We start from the raw sequence: 22,871 nt of genomic DNA on the forward strand, positions 1-22,871 counted from the left end.
TTGAACTCTGTAGACTTGTATTTCCTTTTTCAGAGTGAACTATGCAGTACTCAGGTCAGAGCAAAGCGTACAATAAGCTGTTATAAATGTAATTTAAAGATTTTGCAAACATAACATATTCATTGTATAAAAAACAACGCATAAAATGGAGTTGAAAAGGAAAAGGGATCAGGAGAAAGGGAAATCATAATCTCATCAGAGCTTGGAACTGTTAGATTTTTAATGTATATCTTTTTTTATGAGTATATATGTGTGTGTCTATATTTTAACAATGAACATTTAAAATGCACAATGGGGAGCTGGATGGTGACACAGCAGTAGGATGCTATCCTGTGCTAGGCTGACCTGTGTGGGGAGGTTCTAGCTCTCCAGATTCGGGAGATCTTCCAGAATATGCCCATGATCCATGGCTGGCCGAAGTTAGGGTGAATTCTGGTGTCAGAACTATGTTGGGTGTGCTGTCTCTCTTGATCATGCAAGAATAATTCAATCAACTGTGAAATAAAATCAAGCATAATGTGTATAACATTTGTATATTTTATATAAATAATTGTACACATTATTATTATTTTTTAAAATTTCTTAGAGGGAGAACAGTTAAGGCCCAAAATAAAAGCATGCTAACTATACTTGCTTAAAAGGGGTGAAGAGGGACCAGCAGTTAGCATAATGGCTATGTTGCTGAACTCCCATGTAGCTGACTGCGGTTCGAGTCCTAGACCCGGTGGCTTAAAATTCACGTCAGGCGTGTGTGCCTGCGTGCTCAAGATCCCAAGAGGAGAATGGAGGAGAAGGGATTGCAGTGTGGCCATCTCCCCAGGGGGTGATTTCTCGCTTTTTATCTCTCTGTCTCTGTCTGTCTGTCTGGTGAATGCACGCATCCTATAGCAAAAACCTCTCAAAAAAAAAAGAAAAGATAATAGGGGTGAAGAAACAATCAATCCAAGAATTGTAGAAATGGGTAAAATTCTGTGCTTGAAGACTGCCAGTTAACTACAATGAGAAGTATGTAGGGCAATATGTAAAGGCTTAATTTTTCTCCAACTGTATGGAAAGGATAGTGTAGTTAATTTTGTTACTCTTTATTCTGTTGTTGCTCCCATCATTGTTATCATAGTTGTTGACTGCTGCTCTGTATCATGTGGTGTATTAAGAACTTTGGTGAATGCACCATTTAATTTTCATAGTAACTCTATGAGAAAGGTGGTACTGCAGACCCCATTTCACTGATAAGGAAATGAGGCTTAGAAAGGTTAATTAATTTGTTAAGGTAACATGGATAGTAAGGCAGTAGAGACAAGATCTGAACACAGTTATCTGCCTTTGGAGCGAGGACTATTCCAAAGACTTCTCCAAGTTTGATTTTTAATTTTAGTGGTCCATGGTAGAAGCTGGGAAGTAGATTGAGTGGGAGAAAGAAAGCCTGTTTTTTTTTTTTTTTTTTTTCTCTCCTCTAGTCTTTTTTATTTTTTAAGATTATTTTATTTAACTTTATTTACTTATTTATTTATTTTTAATTTGACCAGAGAGGGACAAAGAGGGAGAGAGAGAGAGCAATTGAGAAAGCAAGCTGCCAGGTCTGAGACTCGAACCTTGGTCAGCCATGTGGGAGTCCAGTACCCTTAACCACCATGCCACATTTCAGACCATCCCCCACACCTCAGTCTTGATAGAGTACGTGCACATAAGAGTGCAAGAGACAAGAGTGCCTTCCAAGGGGACCGGACATGCCACCATCGCTTTCCTCCAGTTCTCCGGTCTACTGGATCTTGGGCACCCTCTAGCTACCCCACCCTTGTTGCATCCTGAGCGTGGTGCAGGCTGACCAGGTCAGTTATTTGAACTTGGTTACCTGTGGGATCCAATTTTTCTTGAGCAGTGCTTACCCTGATTTCACAGAACCAGCTTGAGAATGCAATTATTTGTAGAAAGGATGGGTAGACCAGCAATTGGACTTGTTTTGTTCTTTGTTAGTAATCCCGATGATTATCAGTATTTTTACCCTTGCTACTGGCAGTCTTCTGGATTACTAGCAAGAACATCTGATATAGCCTCATACTTTGAGATACAGGCAGAAACTCCTAGATTAAACATTCTGTTGGGGGGCCAGCAGGTGGAGTGGTGGTTAAGGGCACTGGACTCCCAGACCTGGCAGCTTGCTTTCTCACTTTCTCTCTCTCTCTCTGTACTTCTTCGGTCAAATTAAAATAAATAAAGTTAAATAAAATAATTATTTTAAAAAATGCTGCTAGGATTTTTTACTTCAAACACTGTGTTTTGAGGTGGCTATACTTTTGATATAATTTCTGGGAATCTAGATTTAACATATTAATGTAACAGAAGAATATAGAATCTGATCACATCAGATTATCCAACTTTATGATTTTTAATTTGGATTCATGTATATAACTTCTTTGATTTGAAAAGATTGCTTGCTCTGCCTGAAATATACAGTACCATTCCCATAAGGAAAAGCTAAATGTAAAATTTCTAAGTAATAACATGGCTTACTAATTTTTCTAAAATGACATAATCCAAATTAGTTTTTCTTAATTTCCTATATGAAATTTTCATTTTGAAGTTACTACATTATTTTTCTTCTCAAAGTAGTTTTAGAAAACTGAGAGTAAAATGTTTTTTAATACTTTTTTTTTATTGGAGACTAAGAACTATGGTTTTTATAGTGCTAGAGGAACAGTTTTTCAATTCAAGGTTTTTCTTTAAGATGTGTTATTGTATTCTAAAGTGTTATTCATATTCATAAATGAACAATAAAGATAGTTGTTTAATTCTGTTGTGATTATCATTACTTCATTATGGATAATAATAAAGCTGTTCACCTTTATTCCTAATACCTAAATTTCCTAAATTGTGAGGAAGCACAAAAATTTCTTCCTGTACTTACTTATTTAGAATACATTTTTATTGAAAGATGTATACATTCTTTAGATAATGTACATTGCAGGAATTGTCTTCTTTAAATATGCTTTTAAAAACTTTACTCTTAACCTTTGAGATATAGAATTATTGGCCCAGCTGTGCTGTTGCAGGTGGTGGGGCACCATTTTGCAGTGCTGGAAGACATGTGAAAGACTGGTGGTTTGGATCCCAGTTGACCTGAGCACACTAGAAGCATAGACCCATGACCTTGGGTGCCTGGAAGAGTAGGGGTGGGATTGCAGTGTGATGAGATCTGACCAAGGATCATCTTCATCAAGGGAAAACAAACAAACAAACAAATCAGGAGTATTATTTCCTAGTTACTGTTACGGGATTAGGCATACAGAAATGGATAAAACATGGTTCTTGACATTGAGAAGCTAATAACTGGGTGAAACAATTTTATCTATAGGAACATACCTATTAAGTACTATCATTGAAATTTACCCGCATTGCTAAGAAAGCACAGATGGGAAAGTAATTAATTTAAACCTTGTGGAGGAGAAGAAAAGTAAAAGAAAACTCCGTTGATTCTCTTTAAAAAAATCCAACAAGGTCATCCAAGGGTTGACTGATGATTCTAATATTTCCCTGTTTGAAATTAGACATGTTTTCTTCTGTGATTTATTATTATTATTTTTTCCCTACATAAGTCTTTTGTTTGCGGTGCCTTACCTTTTGGTTCAAACAAATACTATTAAGAAAGTTGGGTAGAAGAATGATTCTGTGAGGGAAAGATGATTATAAGTGTCAAGCTTTGGATCTGCGGGGAATTGTCTATTCCCATCATTGGAGCACCAGGATGTAATTTCCTAATTTCTCTAGGGAGCTGAAGTTTTGTTGTTTGTTTGTTTGTTTCTTTGTGTGTGTTTATGTGTGTATTTTTTTTTTCCCTCCTTAAGGCTTCGAAGAGGAGTCACCATCTAAACTGGGCTTTGAAAGATGAGTAGAATTTTCCAAGTGAGGAAAAGACATTCTGAGCAAGGGTCAAGTCTGATGAGAGAGTTAGAAACCAAAGCTGACTCAAGAAAATTCTAGTATGGGGGACAGGATAAATAACTTTACTGTTAACTAGGAGGGGGATATTGAAGTATAATTGAGGATGGGGTAGATTAAATAGGACCTCTGACTTGGGTATGTTAATTTGGGGAGTCTGGAAATTTCACAAAATGCTATTTTGATTCTTTCCATTGAAATGTATTCATTACCCCAAAAGTACTTGGACCTCAAAAATGCAGACATAAAAAAATTAATCTATTCTCAAAATGCTTATAGACCCTGGAAAGAGAGATAAGGGAATAATTATAATGCATATTTAAATATGCTTTGATAGTGATAACCACAGTCTGTCATGGGGAACTTGGGATTTTTTGTTTGTTTGTTTATCACCTAGAGGAGCCTGAGAATGGGAATGGGGTGGAGAGCTTTAGGAAAGAATTCCTGTGAGATTGCCTTATGGGACTCCAGTTTTATTTTGAAGTATGAATTAATCAGATGACAGGAAGGTGGAGAGCAGGGGAAACATTTCAGGCAGAAATATGTGCTTATGTGATGCCTTGAAGGTGTGAGAAAAATAACCTGAATGTAGGACACTACTTGTGGTTATGTTTAACTGGTAGGAAATGTGTAAGTGGAGGTTGAAAGCATCCTATAGGTCATGTGTGCCTTCATGTTTATTTTGCAGTCTTTAGAGTAAAGGTGCTCGGAAGCTAGTAAGGATTTTGAGCAGGGGAATGGCTCAGTCTGGTGAGACGCTCACAACCAGTTGGAAATATGTACCTGAAGTTCAGAAGAGCGGGTGGGTTTGAAGTATCACTTAACTAGGTTACAATAATGCCTAAAATATCCATCATGCTTAGTTACAAAGATAAGCAGGTGAACAGAAGTTATATTACAGTATGTTAAGTGTACTACTATTAACTGCTATGAATTGAGTCTAGAGGAAGAGGAAGTAATGGGACTATGAATTTGGGACTCATGAGTTATGGGGTATCTTCTGGACTCAGACTATTGCTTTCCCCTAGATCTGGTTTCCATCTATCCTGTCTCTTAGGGAGCAGCCATTGGCCAAGGCTGTTCTCTGAAGAATGTGCACACCCCCAGTAATGAGGTACAGAATACAGACAGCTGAGCTGAGTGAACCTAATTACTGATTATAAAACTATTAAAGGTCTGAGGAGACAAAATGTTTACACATGCCCAAGCTTACTTTGATGGTATAAAACTACTAGCTGCACCGTATTGAGGTGCAGACCTCACCAACCAGATGTCATCAGTGTCTCATTTAAGGCAAATAAACCAATGTCTTTGCTGAATCTTCGGGTGACTTCTTGAATAAACATCATTTTGCAAACCCTCACATTTGGGGTTGTTGCATTACATGGAAATATGAGTGGTATTTAAAACTGAGAATATTGATGAGATTTTTCTGGAGAAAGAATTTAAAGACATCATAGAACTAAAGCTAGAATTCTGGGGGACAAGCAAGTTTTATAGGACAGTGATTGAACAAGAATTATCTAAAGCCATGATTTTAACACCGAGTATTGCAACCCACTAATAGATTATGAAAACAGTATAGTAGATATGTAATCTGTATGGTTGGTTTTAGGCAGAATTTTGAACACAGATTAGGAAAGAATAGACAGTATTAATGTGTAGAAAGTAAAGGTTATTGTTTTGTGAAAATGCATACAGGGGTTTGTGCATGTGTGTACTGGGTACTGTGTAAAATGCATTTCTTTATTAGTTGTGGTTACAAACATTTTAAAAGCACAAATAAAAGAGACAACTGTTAGAAATAATTAGATCACCTCTGTTCTTTACTATTCTAATGACAAGGAAGAGAAATGAACCCAGTGTAAGTGTAATGGGAAGGAGATTTTTCTCTTTGTGATCTAGAGGCCAGTCATTCCCTTTACTGTATTAGTTATATTTGAGCAAGAATACAAAGAAATAGGGGAAAAGGATCAGAAAGATACTGAACTCAAAGGTGAAGAAGAGAGAATGGAAATATGAATGAGAACTATGAATGAGAATGCAGTTTTTTGTTGTTGTAGTTTTTGCTATTAGGGTGCTTGCGCTTGCTGGAGGCAGAGATAGAAAGGGAAAGTGAGAAATCACCCCCAGGGGGATTGGTCACACCTTAATCCCTTCTCCATTCTCCTCTTAGGATTTTAGGTATGCACACACACACACATGCCCAGTGTGTTTTTCAAGGTGCCAAGTGCAGGACTCCAATCTCACAGTTGGCCATGTAGGATCCAACCACCTTAACCACCTTAACCACCATGCCACTTGGCCACTTGGCTAGCCCAAGAATGGCCCTTATGGTAGGGCAGGTCAACTTTCCATATATGCCTGTTCTTAAGATAACAAAAGCTTTGTTTTCTAGCACCATGGCCCAAGGTAGCCCTTGGATATACCTTACTGTATTAGTTCCATTCCTCACTAGAGAGTAAGTCAGAGGAGGAACCCGAGAAAAGGGTATAAATCTGAACATAATTAAAATTGTGATGTAGTACTGTCAACAATAGAAGTTACTGAGGGGGTGAAGAACTATCACAAACACCTGAAATGAATTATTTCACCAAATAAATTAGTATTTGTTAGGTCTTAATGTCTTGCACATGGTAAGTACTTACAGTATGTCTGGTTGTTATTAGAATAGTGTGCATGGTAATAATCACTTGGTAGGCATGGGTATATCTATTTATTATTAGGTAATTACTATCACCCTTTCACTAGTAAAAGGACACAATAAAGTTAAATAATTTGTTCAAGAGAACTAACTAGAAAGAAATGGAGTCAATCCTGAGTTGGTGGTGAGAGGTTACTATATTAATAGACACATAGTAAGTTATGTGATGATTGGTGCTTGAAATAGGGCAGAGAGAAAAGATGTGTCATAGGTGAAAGATATTAAGATGAAAAAGCTTGCCGACTGTTTAGCTATGAAGTAAAAAAGATAAACTTTTTAGCTATTCAACTGGGAAAATGGTTAATAGGATGTAAGAAAACAAAATTTTATTTGGTAGGAAATGATGACAGATCCTCATCATGTTGAATTTTGTATTATTAGATAGCCTAGTGAAATTAGACAAACAATTCAAAACTAAGAGATTTAGACATTACCACATGAAGAAATTGGTTGAAGCTTTAGGGGTGTTAAGAGACCTCCAAGAATAATCAATACTTTTTGGCCACAAAATCCTGGGGAGTCTAGAATGAGGTCATAGTGACAGCCTTGACACAAAAGTTTCACCATTGTCCACATCTGCTTTGTGGAGATCTACAAATCCAAGAATCTTCAAAAAAGATTATGTCATGACTGCTCCTGGGACTGGTTGTGGCTTAACATCCACTACTGTTCAAGTGTGGGGTTGTTGGGACTGAGAATGAGAACACCACCATTCCAGTAAGGCCCCGCTTAGTGGTTACTATAGGGTAAATTTGCACGTGGGGAAGATTGGACAGATGGTGGTTCAGAAGCACCTGAAACTTCTGTCTTGCGTTTTTTGGTCCATGCTGTCCTGAGGCAAGCCTGAGGTTTTCAAAGGACACTTAAGGGCTGCATCTGGGCTGAGAGCATGTTTTCCCCCCTAGCACCTGAAATCACTAATTTATCTTACCAACACTCAACTGGGTTGATGAGAGATCATCAACTTAAGCAGCTAGGACAGGAATCGGAAGAATGGGAGCCCAAGATGGTGTCTGTATTTAAGAAACTGGGCTACTCAGCCTCACTCTTACCCCTATTTTCCTCGCTTCTGTTCTGCTTGCTGTCATTATGGCCCCTCGTATTGCCACCGGCGGCTCCTCTCTGAAGGTAGAAAGCCTCAGTTGTTGTTTGACGCAAGTTGCTGCTTCCCCCAGTGACATTTTTGGAGAGTCAGTAGTGAAAAACTTACTTTTTCTATTGTCACACCATTTTCACCTCAGGTGAAGACTCATTCACTGGCTTTGTCTGTACCTTTGTCTAAATAATAAGTATGTTGGCTTTATGGTTCCTCAGTAACAAGTTTGTGCAGAGTGGGTGCCTGGCCTGCAGATGAATTCTTGCACCAAGTATTTCTCAATTGCTATTCTATTATTCTCAGGCATGGCTACTTTCTGAACCCTAGGATACAGGCCAGCTGTTAGACTCAAACTGGGAATAGGGTCCTTGGTACATGCTCTCTTGAGAGAAGAGAGGTCAAGGAAGGAAATCTCTCTAGTTTAAAAAATGATTATCCCATCACCCGTTCTTCTGGTCCTCTTAGTTGGTCAAATGAGTGTTTTCTGGTTGACTTGAGATGACTTTTCTCTTTTCTCCAGCTGGAGCAGTGAATGTATGGAATTAGATTCCATCTGAATATTCTGTTGGGAGATCTTATTCATTTTTTCTTTTTTTTTTTTAAATCCCTTTGAAGAGTTCCATACCTCTTATTAGAGATTAGTAAAGATTTGGATACCTAGAATATTTTCCTTTCAAATAAATATTGGTAATTTATTTTTCTCTGGCTCATCTGTGAGGAATGTCAATGAGCCCTTTTGAAAACTCATCATTTGCAGTGACTTTAGAACAGCCGTTTATCGAGAGGTACTATATTAGAAATGTTTTATTGCTCTCGAGCTATGAAATGCAAGGAACCATGAAGATTGAAAAATACAAATGATAGATGTGTCTTTTTCTCCTTATTTTTAGCCTTCTTTAAATCCTGGGGGAAGCCAGTCATCTGATGTGGTACTTTTGAACCACTGGAAAGTGAGGAATTTTGAAGTACGACGTGGTGACATTGTGTCATTGGTGTAAGTAATGCAAAAGCATATTGAATTTGTATATAAAATTATTATGTTGATTAAACTAGTAATCCACTGTTAAAACCATATTGCGTTATTAATGAGTACATTTAAAATCCATTTTTAAAGTTAGTTTTGAAATGTAGCAATGCTATAAAAATGATTTTTTTTCTATTAAAATGTATCAGTTGATTGGCATCATTGAATTTGGTAAAAGATGTTTAATGAAATGTTGATTAACTATGATAGCAATGTCTAAAACATATTTGGTGGTATTTTGGAATATTTTGGAATCTTGCATCTCAATAAGCAACTTGTTTGTTTTCCCCACGCTTCTTAGTTTGTGTACCTAACAAATACTTCTAAAAGTCGATAATTATGACATGCAATTCAGTGACATTTTTGTATATCAGTTCAGCTGAAAAAAGGTTTGGAAGACTAGTAGGAGAGGCTTTTGATACCAAAAGGTGGCACTGTTTCCCTGTTAGAATATTGTGACTTAGGAACAAAATTTCGCTCCTGTTAATGTAAGAAAGGAATGTCAAAGTATGCATAACTGACATAATGATACAATACAGAGTCCTACTACATGCTCGAATGGCTTATAACTTGAGATTTTTGTTTGTTTCACAAGTAAAGTCACACTGAGAAGACTGTAGCAGAACTTAACTAATTTCATTCTGTTTCTGCTACTTATAAAAAGGTTTCAGTATGATCCCCTGGTATGCCAGTTAGTGCACTAGAATAGCATAATGTAGCAAGGTTGCTGCCAATTGTTTGAGACATACTGAGAACCTACTGTTGGGTAAAGACTTGTTCAATTTTATATTTCTGGTTCTTGAATCAGAATGTTTTTTTCTTGTTGGATGACAATTTATAATTGATCAAAACAAAATTATTATTTACTTATCTATATTTGCCTTTGATCAGTGCTTTGTGGTAATAGATACTCTATAAATGTCTGTTTCAAGACTTCTACCAGGGTTCATTTGAAAACATACAAACTAAATCTGGGTAGTAACTAATGAAATAAATACATTCGAGTGGCATTTTGTGTGGCAGGCATTCAGATGTGGGGATTAATTTTCAGATTTTGAGTGCTTTCTTTAATATTCATCTACTCTTTAGAGTATACTTTTATTTTGTCATTCAGAATACTATTTTTGCAACCTCCTTAACAACCTTTCCATGCTGGTTTAGCCTGTCGTAGGCTCATTATTCTTTTGCCTTTGGTTTGACAAGGTTATATCCTCGCTTAGTTGGTGATAGAGAGGATATCCACCCAAGTGAAAGAGGTCACTCTGTAAGCAGACAATTGTGCTGTGTGTGTATATATATATATTTATATATCCCCCCCCCCGCCCCCGTGGAAAACATGCTATCTCTAAGCAAGTGAATTTAAATAGATAATTGAAAAAAGAAAAAAAAAAAAACTTCTTGAAATTTAAGATTGCATGGGTCCATAAAAGTAGTTTAGCATATCATGGATTATAAAGAGAATACTATTCTTTTACGTAAATATTAAAGAGATTGATAATTACACACATTAAAAATACTCATTGTGGTTGATATAATTACAGCTACTGTAGTTAAATTTTATATGTACTGTATTTAAGAAAATCATTTATATTCATTCACTGTACATCAATATAGTATACAAAATGAGATTATCCATCCCAAATACACTGTATTGGCTCAATCAAGGCTATTACCATACATGTTATCATCAACAAATAATTTTCCATCTCTTGTTTCTTATATATTTTGCTTTTTTTTTTTTTTCATTCCTTGATTCTATACCTCTCATCCTGTCATTTCTCACCCTCCTCCCATACTGTCTCAGGTATCTACATTGAACTGTATTCTTAATGAGACTATTAATGTGCAGTTCATCAATACATACGTAATCTTTGAAAACAAGGTAGTATGATATTTTTATGTTTAAAAACTCCTGGGACAGCATTTTACATATCCAGAATTTGTGGAAATACAGTATTTTCTGAAAATCCATTTCTGGAAAATCTGGTTTGCAAATTCATACCTAAATTAGTAGGGCTTATACAACTTTGTAATTAGAACACTAATAAAAACAATAAAAATCCCAATTATACACAACTAGCAGTTTGAGACATATGAAATATTTTTAATAAAGAAACTGCAGTAAATACTGGATTTAACTTAACAGTGAAGTTACTTTGATAAGTAATAAGGAAAAGGCGAGGTTGCATCTGTGGATACAAGGGCAAAGCAACAGTATCATCTGTGAACCAGCAGTTAGCGTAATGGCTATGTCGCTGGGCTCCCACGTGGTTGACCGTGGTTCGTGTCCCAGACCCAGTGGCTTAAAACTCACGTGGGGCGCGTGTGCGTGCGTGCTCAAGATCCCGAGAGGAGAATGGAGGAGAAGGGACTGCAGCGTGACCATCCCCCCTGGGGAGTGATTTCTTGCTTTCTGTCTCTATGTCTCTGTCTGGCGAGCGCACACGCCTTATAGTGAAAAACTTCAAAAAAAAAAAAAAAAAGGCAACAGTATCATCAGAAGTTTTAAGTAGAGAAAATGTTGTAGGCTTGGTATAGAATACACTAATAGTAGCTGCATGCCCTGTTTGTTTTGTGTTACTTTGTTTTACTTTGTGTGTGTGTGTGTGTGTGTGTGTGTTTAAAACAAAGATCAGGGTAAACCTTATCATAGCTACTTTTAATAGAAGCGTTGAATGTGTAAAATTGATTCCTTCCTGGCTTGCTGCCATTTAGTGTTCTTGACCTTCAATGGTTGTTACTAATGAGGTAAAACATTAACGATCTGGGGAAAAAAAAATTACATATGAATCAATGTAACTTCTGCATTATACTGAATTTTTTTTTCTTTTAATTTGGTGAGGTAGGTAATTCATGTTGCAGAAACACATGTTGTAGAAGAACACACTGTTCCTTCTATCACAATAGAATTTGTGCAGAACTTGTCCAATGTAGTTTCCTGAAGTGTGGAAGGCCTCAAGGAGGCAGGTACATATTGGAATGTGCATTTTTGCATCCTTTTTTTTTTTTTGTTAAATGTTGGTTATAGTAGAGCTGTTGTTCAAAGATCTTATCCAGTAATGTTAATTCGAAAGCTACATTTATTTAATAACATTACTGGCTGCACAAAACATGTTTTGCTGTCAGGCTGTCAATATTTCTAAGTGTATGTAGGTGGTATACTCTTGGGAGATTTGCAAACTTACAGTGGTGTTCAAAGGAGATTTTCTACACCTTGGAACTGACTTTTCATTAACTGGTATGATGGCCTTATTGCAATAGGCTTAACATAAGTAGCACTATTTCACAATAATACATTATTTAACAAGTCTATTGGGACAGAGGTTCTTTTATAATAGAGTTCCAAATAATCAATTTCAAGGTGTTTTTCACCCACCGGTGGCATGGTGATTAAGGTGGCTGCATCCCTCATGGCCAGCTACAGTACAAATCCTGGACCCACCAGCTTGAAAAACATGCTGGGTTTGTATGCATGCATGTCCAAAAATCTCAAAAGAGGAACCGGAGAAGGTATTGTGGTGTGACTGTCCCCCAAAGGGGCAGTCATTTTCTCATTTTCTTCTCTTTCTGTTTCTCAGCGCAAATGCCCTGTGGAAAATTAAAGTGCGTTACCTTTTTTTTTTTATTTTTTGAAATAGTATGAGGCTGTTTGGGAAAATTAGTATAGAACATTCCTGTATATTCCCCTGATAACATTATAAATAAACATAGTTCAATTATTAAGCCAGGTAGTTGACACCGACAAAGTATTATTACCTCAACTACAGACTTTATTCAAATTTTAGCAGTTTTCCCCACTAATGTCTTTTTTCTGGACAAGGTTTTTTTTTTTTTTTTTTTCCCCAGGATTGCATGTTTTATTTTGATTTTTCATGTCTTTTTAACCTCCAATCCGTGACAGTCTTTTAAGTCCTTGACACTTTTTTTTTTTTTTTGGAGAGGTTTTTTGCTATAGGGCGCGTGCACTCGCCAGAGAGACAGAGTCAGAGAGACAGAAAGCGAGAAATCACCCCCCAGGGGGGATGGCCACGCTGCAATCCCTTCTCCTCCATTCTCCTCTCGGGATCTTGCGCACGCACACACACGCGCCTGGCATGAGTTATAAGCCACCGGGTCCAGGACGTGAACCGCGGTCGACTACGTGGGAATCCAGTGACATAGTCATTACGCTAACTGCTGGTTCCCAGTCCTTGACATTTTTAAAGGGTATTCTACTCACTGAGGTTTATGCCTAAAGTCAGACTTAGGTTCATGTATAGGTATATATCAGCTGTGCTAGCTATTGGAAATATTTAGACTGATTAAATTCATTAGCAAATCAATTAAATGGGAGGGAAGGCATAGATGGCAGAGGGTGAGGGATAGGGAATCAAGGATGGCAAAACTAAAAAAATAACAAAGTATACAAGACATAAGAAATGGAAAGTTATTTGCTGATAACATGTATGTTGATGTGCTTGATTGAGCCAATATACAGTGTATTTGGATGGAAAATTCATTTGTATGCTGTAATGATGCATAGTGAATTAATGTAAAAAATAAATTTAAAGAGAAAAAAATAAATAAAAAAATAAAGTCAACAGATAATTAACCTTAAAAAATATAAAATAAAGGGTATTGGCCAGTTGTATTGCAGAGTGGAGCTCCCCCTTTCCCTGTTTGAGGCCAGATTGTCTTCAGATGGAGAAGGATGATGCTGATGGTGGTTGCTGAGGAAGCTATGGCATTGGTAGCATGGGGGTGAGGTGGGAACCCTGGGTGAGTAGGCAGAAGGGAGAGCTGGGGAGGAGGGTAAGCTGAGCCCTTACCTGAGGGCACAGGAGGAGGGGGCTGCAGGATCTCCTGTGGCCTTGATTCTTGTCAATTACTTGGGACCACATGCTTGGGTCATGACTCAAAGGGCCCATGACTTCTAGAGACAAGTCTACCAGTCAGATTTATGGTTGGTTGGTAGGAAGCCAGGAGGAAGAACTGTACAAGCAGGGGAAGGCCAGAATTTGTCTTAGATACGGAAGGGCAGGAAGAGGGCTACGTCGCATGTCACACTATTGTGTTGTGTACTAAGCCTGTTTTCTGTTCTACAGGAGACGGTTAATGTAAGGGGATTTTTATTTAATGAGTGTTTCTTTGTGTAAGTATTGTACTAAGTGCTTAGGGTATATTTTTATTATAACAGTTTGTGGGGATGATTATCTTTAGCATCATGAAACGGGTTTAGATTAAGTAAGTAAATGAAAGTAAATACAGTCAGAATTTGAATCCAGATCCATTTGACTCTATGCCTGTACTATCTGATCCTAGGAGGCACAGGTTTATTTATTAATAAAATACTGCTACTGCCACTTTTTAAAAAGTATGCTTTTTTCATTGCCAGAGGGGGGATGTGGTTGCCAGGCTCAAACCCGACTGGCTACGTGGGTGTCCAGTGATGTAACCATTACACCGTCTGCTGGTCCCCAGTTAAATATATTTTTAATGTTAATTTAACCTATTTACTTTTCCTTGGTAAATGTGGCCAGTAGGGACTTTAAAATGGCACATGTGACAGACTTCTACTGGGGACTCTGTTTAAACCTTTTTCCCTTACACATGCTGCTTCTCTGGAGAGTGTGTGAGGTGAACTAAGAAGAAATTCCAAAGTCTGAAGCAGAAAGCAGTAGGGTAGTTGCTGTGACAAAGGGTAGACTCTCAAAGACACATAAACACTTGGTGTTTCTGAAAGAAGTGATCTTGTATAAAACTATCAAACAAAGGGGAAAAAAGACCTACCCAAAACATAACAGGTTTTTTTTTTTTTTTTTTTGGTTTGTTTGTTTGTTTTGGAGAGGTTTTTGCTATAGGGTGCGTGTGCTCGCCAGACAGACAGAGAGATACAGAGAGATAGAAAGCGAGAAATCACCCCCCAGGGAGGATGGCCACGCCGCAATTCCTTCTCCATTCTCTTGGGATCTTGGGCACGTACACACATGTGCCCGGCGTGAGTTTTAAGCCATCGGGTCTGGGACACGAACCACAGTCGACTACGGGGGAGTCCAGTGACATAGCCATTACGCTAACTGCTGGTCCCACCAAAACATAACAGTTTTAAAAATATTTATTGACTACTTATTTATTTTTCCCAGCCTCTGGGTTAAGGTTCTGCCCTCCATTTTATTTGATCCTTATTTTAAATATTTTGATATTTCTTTATAAATGAGAACACTGAGGCAGAAAGTGACTAAGTTGCTTAAGGCAATGTAAGAAAGTGACAGAGCTGAGTTTGAAGAGCCTCACTTCAAAGCTATGTTCTTCACTATCATACTGTAATGCCTTTGTATATTGTGTTGTGATGGTATGGTTGGGCAACTTACTATTTTCAGCAGAGAAATTATGAAGGCCCTGGTCTGCCTACATCTTATTTCATTCCCATGTCTGTAGTCAAATTTCTGATAACGGTGGTTCCTGAAAGGTAGCTCTTCATTAATAGCAATCATACTTTATTATGAATTTATCACTTGAATTCAATTTTAACAGCTTGTTGGAAACCAGCTTGCTAAATTGATTGCCACTTTTAATAGCCAATGTGATGGGTACATCTCTAGCGGTAAATATGAGCAAAGAGTTATAAAGATTTAGATCAAAGAAGTAGATAAAATAGAGTATTTTTTTTTTTTTTTTTACATTTTATCTTGAGTAAAGTTCTCTGGTCCACTGAGGGAATTTGATGCCTGCTTTAAAAAAGGAAATACACGTTTTGAAACATGCCCAGAGCAATGATAATACTAAGTAACTGAATTAAAAACCAGTTATCAGCTGAGCGGGAAAATATTGTGTATATTTATCTGTTCTATCTGTACTCATTCTGATTTAAACGTTGTTGTTCATAGTCAAGTACTCTTCTATAATTATTGTATGTTTAAGAAAAACATGTTGGGCCAGTAGATGCCATAGCAGTTATACTGCTAGACTCCCACATGGCTGACCACAGTTTTGGTCCCAGACTTGGGAGCCTGAAACTCACACCGGGAGCATGTGCATGTGTGCCCAAGATCACAGGAGGAGAAGGGATTGTGTTGTGGACATCCTCCCCAGGGAGGTGATTTTTCACTTTCCCTCTCGCTGTCTCTTTCTCTGGGTAGCACATGCCCTCTAAGACAAAACCTCTCAAAAACAAACAAAGAAACAAAACTAAACAACAAAAACCAAGTTTAGGAAGACCGTAACTTTCAAAGAGTGATTCTGTTGGGGAGACATAAATGCCTAGGTTTCTAGACTCTTTTTTTTTTTTTTAATTGTGAAATGCTATATTGCAGTTTATTTTGAAGACAGATTTAGTTTTTGGCATATTGAATTTTCTGTAGTGATTTGGACTAAGTATATTCACGAATGATACTTAAAAATGAGGTAGTATAAGTAATACTTCTATAATTCATATAGATCACAGTATAGAAGGATGAAAGAATGGACCATACAATAAATAAAATAGTGTAATAGTAAAAAAACAAAAAACAAAACAAAACAAAAAACTCACTGTATCTAACTGGAGCCCCAGAATAAGAGGATAGAAAGAATGAAGAAAAATATCTAAATAGATTAAGGCCAAGAACAAAAACCAGTAAAAAAAAAGTCTACATACAGGTTGAAGGTAAATTTTAAATCCTAATAGAAAAAATATGAAAATTACATTTAGGGGACATACTAGTCAAACTACTAAAAACTAAAGAGAAAAATTCTAAAATGGGAGAAAAAAGTATTACTTTCAAAGAAGCAAAAAACTAGCTAAAATTTTGATGGATAGAAGATGGTAGAGATCGGGGAACCAGCTGTTAGCGTAATGGCTATGTCGCTGGACTCCCACGTAGTCGGCCGCGGTTCGCATCTCGGATCCGGTGGCTTAGAACTCACGCCAGGCGCGTGTGCGTGCGTGCCCAAGATCCCGAGAGGAGAATGGAGGAGGAGGGATTGCGGCGGGACCATCCCCCCCTGGGGGGTGATTTCTCGCTTTCTGTCTCTCTGTCTCTCTCTGTCTGGCGAGCGCACGTGCCCTATAGCAAAAACCTCTAAAAAAAAAAAAAAAAAAAAGAAGATGGCAGACATCTAGCACTTTTAAACTGATTACAAGTTTTTTCCTTCCCCCTCTGAAATTTTGTACCTATTGGAAATATTTTTCAAAAATGAAAAACAGAATATTCTTTTTCATACCAAAAAACCCTCAGCCCATGCTCAATTGTTTTATTGGACTTCATTTACAATACAAACTCAAAATCTTAAGAATTTAAAGATAGCAGTTTCAGAGCATTAAGCCCCCCCACTGTGGGGGCCCTTCTGAGCCCAGGCCTATGTGTGACTGCCCTGGTCCCTTCCTCATGAACTGGCTTAAGGGCCAGGTAAAGCCATTCCTGAAAACACACATATAAATATCGGGGTAAAATATTATTTTTTTGGTTAGCATTTGAGAAATAAAACTATTAGAAAACTACTCACATTTCCTTAAGGTGTCGTAGCAATAAAATAAGTGCTAAATGTAGTAAGTAGAATTTTGGTTTTCAAGATGATTTCATGTCCTAATCCCTAGGATAGAGAATGTGATGAAGTATCATGCTCATGAATAAGTTACTTTCTATTACGAAAGAGACTTTGCATGTATTAGCAAGGTTACTAATCAGTTGACCTTTTTAAAACAGAGTTTAGCTTGGATTATCCAGGTGGGCCTAGTGTAATCACACCAAATTTGGGAGATGTAGCAGAAATCAATTTGACACACGGTTACTGGCTTTAAAGATTCAGGTACTGTTCTGAGAAGAAGAAAACAATCTGCCCCAGAAGCTGAGAATGATGTCCAGTAAAAGGCAGCAAGACAACAAGGATCTCAGTCCTGAAACCACATAGAACTGATTTCTGCCAACAACTGAATGAGCTGAAAATGGATCTTCCTGGAGTCTCCACGGAAGGGCCCAGACTTGCTCATGCTTTGACTCTGGCCTTGTGAGACCCTAAGCAGAGTACTCAGCTAGAACTACCAGACCTCTGTGCTACAAGTCTGTGAGATAATAAATGGGTGTTATTTTGAAACACCTAAATTTGTTGTAATTTGTTACAGTGGCAATAGAAAGTCATGCTAGGCAATAAAAACTGGAGACAGTTCTAAACCTATTTTTAATGTGCACAAAAAAATGAACTTTTATGGGAAGATTAGTGTTTTTTGATTTTTTATGAAAGCATTTGAAAAATACTGATTTTTTTTATTAAAGAAGTTGATTAAAAGATTTTTTTTCATGAAACAAGTCTGAAAGCTTTATCTTTCAGATCTTCTGTGTTAGCATACGAGACTGGATTTTGGGAAATCTTCCATTTACTTTCAGTTGCATCACTTGCTCACTGACTGAATGACTTTGGACAGGCTGTGGCTATTTTAACTACTCTTTGGGTCAATTCTAGCATCTGTAAAAGAAGAAGTATAGTCTAGGTGATCTTTCATATCTCTTCCATTTAAAAAAAAAAGCTTGAAAATAGTTTCAGGAATTAAGATGGATTTGTTGGGAAGCTAGATACAGGAATGAATCCATCATAATATTGAAACATATGCTGTATACTTTTAAAGCTGGAGTCAAAACTGATGTGAAATTTTTTGAAGAAGAGAGGACATGGACCAGGTAGTGATTGGGTAATTGAGTGTCTGGATCCGACATGGTCAACTGTAGGTTCATATTGAGTCCTGAACCTGTTGCCTTGATAAACATGCCAGGTGTGTGTCCATGCATGCCCAAAAATCTTGAGAGGGGAATGGATCAGTAGAGATTGCAGCATGGCCTTTCTTGTACACCTGGGTGTGCTTTCTCACTTTCCCCTGTTTCTCTGTGTCTCTGGCAAGTGCATGGGGAAAATTTAAAAAGTTAAACCACATTGGCATGTTAAACAAATTCCAGAACACACGATTTGAATACCAGGTTTTTATTGGTTGAAGACATCAAAAGAATATATGCTTACCAAGATTATGCCTTTATTTGAAATTACTGAAAACTAGAAACTTCAGAAGTGACAGGTAGATGTCTTACAAAGGATGAGAGCAAAATCCTCTAATATTTGTTTAATATCACTTAAGAAGTTTATAGAAATATTTCATTTCTTTATTCCTTATAATTCATGGAGTGCAGTTTTTGGGATTATAATGGGTAGTCTTGTTCTGGTTAGTTCTGTGTCTTATTGAGATGCATATCCCATAAATGGAGAGTAAATACTCTTTCCATTTGTTCTTAACAAATCCCAAAACTGCTACAATGGATTCCACATTCTCTTTCATAGTTTAGGGCCTAGAAGTAGAAAAGTAATCTCAAAACTAAAGCTAAACATAATCTTATTTGATCCAAGGTCAGTAGATACCCTCCCATTTTTCTTTTCCCTTAAAAAAAAAATGCTGTTTTTGGTAAGTGGAGGTGGCAGATACTAGGAAATGTGTCTGTAGCTGATAAGAAAGGGAACAGGCTTAAAAGTGACAGTCCAAAATATCAGTGCTTTGGAGCTCAGGGAAACATTCCTTTCTAAGAGGTGAACAGGAATACCTTTTATTATTATTATTATTATTACTAATTGTTTATTTCCATTAATGAGAACCTCTGTGACCCATATGATGAAAAATTACTCCTTTGCATAATCTAGTGACAGGGCTACTCACACTCAGGGATCACGCTAATATTTACTGATAGTACAAGTATAGGTTTTAGTTTATTAAAAATCGATGAATGATTTTTTAATAAATTAAATGAATTGGCTGATGGAGGAACTGGCTTAGTTTGATTTGGCTATGGATATGATCATTATAATGTGGCTTTATGTGCTTTCAGAGGTCATAAGTTATGTTGTGAATATTTGTGTACTTAGACTGTTGGAAAGTTGCCATAGAGTATTATGGCAACATAGTAGGAAACATTTTGGTGTGAATAGTATGTCTCATATAAATTTCACTCATATAATTAAATACGAATCATTAAAATATTACAGGTTTATTAAAAATTCATTATTCTGCTAGAAGATCTTTAAAGAGCAATGAGAACTTTAAGAAATAATAGGAGAGCTTTGGTAACACTGACAGTGTGTTAATTGAGTTGAAGGAAGGTAAAGAACGTATTAACAGAATGGATCCAAATTTGGCAAAAAAGATTCTTAATAAATCAAGAAGGGAAATCAGCTAATGAAGAAAAAGACCAATTATCAGAGAAAGAAGGGGGTGTATTTAATGGTTCTAAAACGAAAGGTTAAACTGCTTGGGTGAATTTCAGTTTAACAAAAGGGAAGAAAAGCAATATGGATAATTAGGCAGTAATAAGATCATACTGGGGAAAAAACATCAGAAAACTGCCTAAGGTGTTAAGGGAATATTGGCTAATGGACTTAACCTCCTGTAATTATTTTTGAATATTCACTTTTGCTTTAGAAGTGGGGGAAGTGATGTTTTCACATATTTTTAAGGAGGTGTGATTCTTCATAATTTATTGTAGATTTTTAAATGGCAACAGATAATGGACTGGAGAAAAAATTTCTCACGAGCAGGATATCTACTATCTGTAACTAATTAAAGTACTGTAATGTTATTTTTTGTTGTTGTTGTTGTTGATCAGGTTCTTTTTTATTCTTCTGCTTTGTAATAGAAACACCTTCAGATAGTATCAACTTGATTGAACCATTAAAGTAAATTCAGTATAGGATATTCTGATGCTTATAAGTATATCTTCATCTATAGCTTATTAAAAATGGGTAAAAATTCAAATACTGTCTGATTACTGAAAAAATTTTTAGTTTGTATGGTTAAAATATTATAAAGATATTAATAGAGTCTTGGCTCTTTTTCTACTTTGCACCTTATGTCTCAGTGAACCTTGTAGGATGGTTTCTGTAATTGTTTCTGAAATCACTATAAAGTCTAATTTTGTATGACCTCGGTATTAATGATCAGGCAGAAGAAATAGTAACCAAGATGATTCCAGATTTAAAGTTGGCCTGAGTAAGAATTTAGGCTCATCTCTTAAAATGTTGTGTCATCTGATACACACAGAAATATCCTTTGTAACCTTTTCTAAGGTCAAGTTTATTATACCAGTGAGAAATCTTTTATTAGATCTGATGTCAAATATAGTTCAGCATGTGTGTTACCCTAAAAACTAGTGGAGGGGGAACCAGCAGTTAGCATAATGGCTATGTCACTGGACTCTCACGTAGTGGACCGCGGTTCGTGTCCTGGACCTGGTGGCTTAAACTCACGCCGGGCGTGTGTACGTATGTGCCCAAGATCCCTAGAGGAGAATGGAGGAGAAGGGATTGCGGCATGACCATCCTCCTTGGGGGGTGATTTCTCGCTTTCTGTCTCTGATGTCTCTCTCTGTCTGGCGAGTGCACGTGCCCTATAGCAAAAATCTCTCTCTCAAAAAAAAAAAAAAAAAACCCACAAGTGGGAAAAAACCCCCTACTTTTCAAAATGTTAGCAGCTTTACCACAGGTTGTTAGATAGGCAATAACTGACATGACTGTCATGATTATGTCATCAAAAAAGATGGACCAGACACTGAGAGTTCTGAGTTGTAGGCTCAGTCTGGCACTAGGGGACTACGGTATCAATTAAATCACCTCAGTTTAAATAAAATCAGGAGATTGCATCTCGTAACTTGTAATGTACCCTTAAGTTATTTTCTCTGTGACTATTTTATTTTCCACATGCACAGGGTTAAATTTATTTTATAGCATGAAGCATATCAGAATTTCTACTTATGCTTATAGAACATTTTGTTATATTTAAAAATATCGACAGCTTTTTCTTTCGGCAAATATTTTCCAAGTGCCTACTTTATGCCTAGAACTAGCTATAACAGTAAAGAAAATAGATGGCAAAGTATTTCTCATGGAACTTATTATTCTACTGGATGGATGTTTCTAGAATAAAACAAAATTGAAAATAAGTATTTTTGAAACTTGTCAAAAACGTGGCGTGTGGGCATATTAGTAGGGAAGCTTGGTATTTAGTAAATTGGCAGTTATGTCAAGTAGGGTCCAGGGGCTTGTACTGGTTCCCAGGAGTCAGGGTAAACATCTCTTTTCAACCCCACCTTCAGTAACATCATGTTGCTAACTTGAAATCATGTCTGGTGGGAGTATTTATATCATGAAAATTGGCAAATTCTACATACCAAGGGCTTTTTTTTTTTTCCCCCTCTGGTTTGAGAGAATACACTGCTAGATGTTGTAGGGTGACCTCCCAAAACTGGCAGACACAGTTTCTACCCCTGCATGTCATCATGGTCAAAGTAGAGGTAGGCAAAGATACTCGGTGTGGAATGAGTTCATGAAGTCACCTGGAAAACCGGGGGTATGATACTGAAACAAAGGAGTTACTGAGAGTAGTAGAGGGGCTGGAAAATAAATGTAAATTGGAAACTGTATTTTAAAGATGGGTGGTACATATGTGACCAGAAAACAAGCGAACAAGATTGTCTTAGACACATGTGCAAAACTTTGAGGCAAGATCAAACAGGTACATGGAGGAAGCGGTAAATAGTTTTGAATCTTGAATGAGAGGTCTAAGCTTATGTAACTGTTTAAACCACAGGTTATCCTATACCCGAGAAGTCCTAAACGCAGCCAGATTTTCACTGGTAGTAAAAAATGGATGATTGGCATTGAATTTTGTGATTTTTTTTTTTAAATCTGTCAGTGATGTTCTTAGAGTTAAGGAAATAAACATCCTTTATACCAAATTATAGGCTTTATATCAAATCAAGATTATCAAATGTTGCTTGTGGTAAATATTCTCTAGAATATTGATGTTGGGTGTACCACAGATGCTTAGGCAATTTTATCATCATCAACTGTCAGTCATTCTTAGCATGAAGTAGGTTTACGTAAACAGCAACAATGATTCAGTCTGCTAGCACCACAGGAGCCGTGAATCTTTGTAGCACCAAGCGGGCTTATCCATCCCCAACAATAAATGACTGTGGGACAGTTAGCATCTTCTGTGTAGCTAGGGGAAGTGCAGGCAGGGAAAACTGGAAAACTTTTTTAATGACATGCTGAAGCTCAGTGTTACATGACATCTGGCTCTGTACTTTTGGGAAGTAATAGCAGCCCGTGGACAGGCTAGCAAA

The 22,871-nt window shown here is 37.0% G+C and overlaps 1 protein-coding gene across 1 annotated transcript in view; it reads left to right on the forward strand.

The window, feature by feature from the left end:
• LOC102485309 (mitochondrial inner membrane protease subunit 2) overlaps positions 1-22,871 on the forward strand; it is a 1,014,188-nt gene that overhangs the window by 87,947 nt on the left and 903,370 nt on the right. The window contains exon 3 of the mRNA XM_006149436.3: positions 8,627-8,730. Within this exon, the coding sequence (XP_006149498.1) occupies positions 8,627-8,730 (104 nt within the window). The remainder of the gene's footprint in view (positions 1-8,626; positions 8,731-22,871) is intronic.

This window comes from Tupaia chinensis, unplaced genomic scaffold (genome assembly GCF_000334495.1).
Source record: "Tupaia chinensis unplaced genomic scaffold, TupChi_1.0 Scaffold000262_1, whole genome shotgun sequence".
Classification (NCBI taxonomy): Eukaryota; Metazoa; Chordata; class Mammalia; order Scandentia; family Tupaiidae; genus Tupaia; species Tupaia belangeri.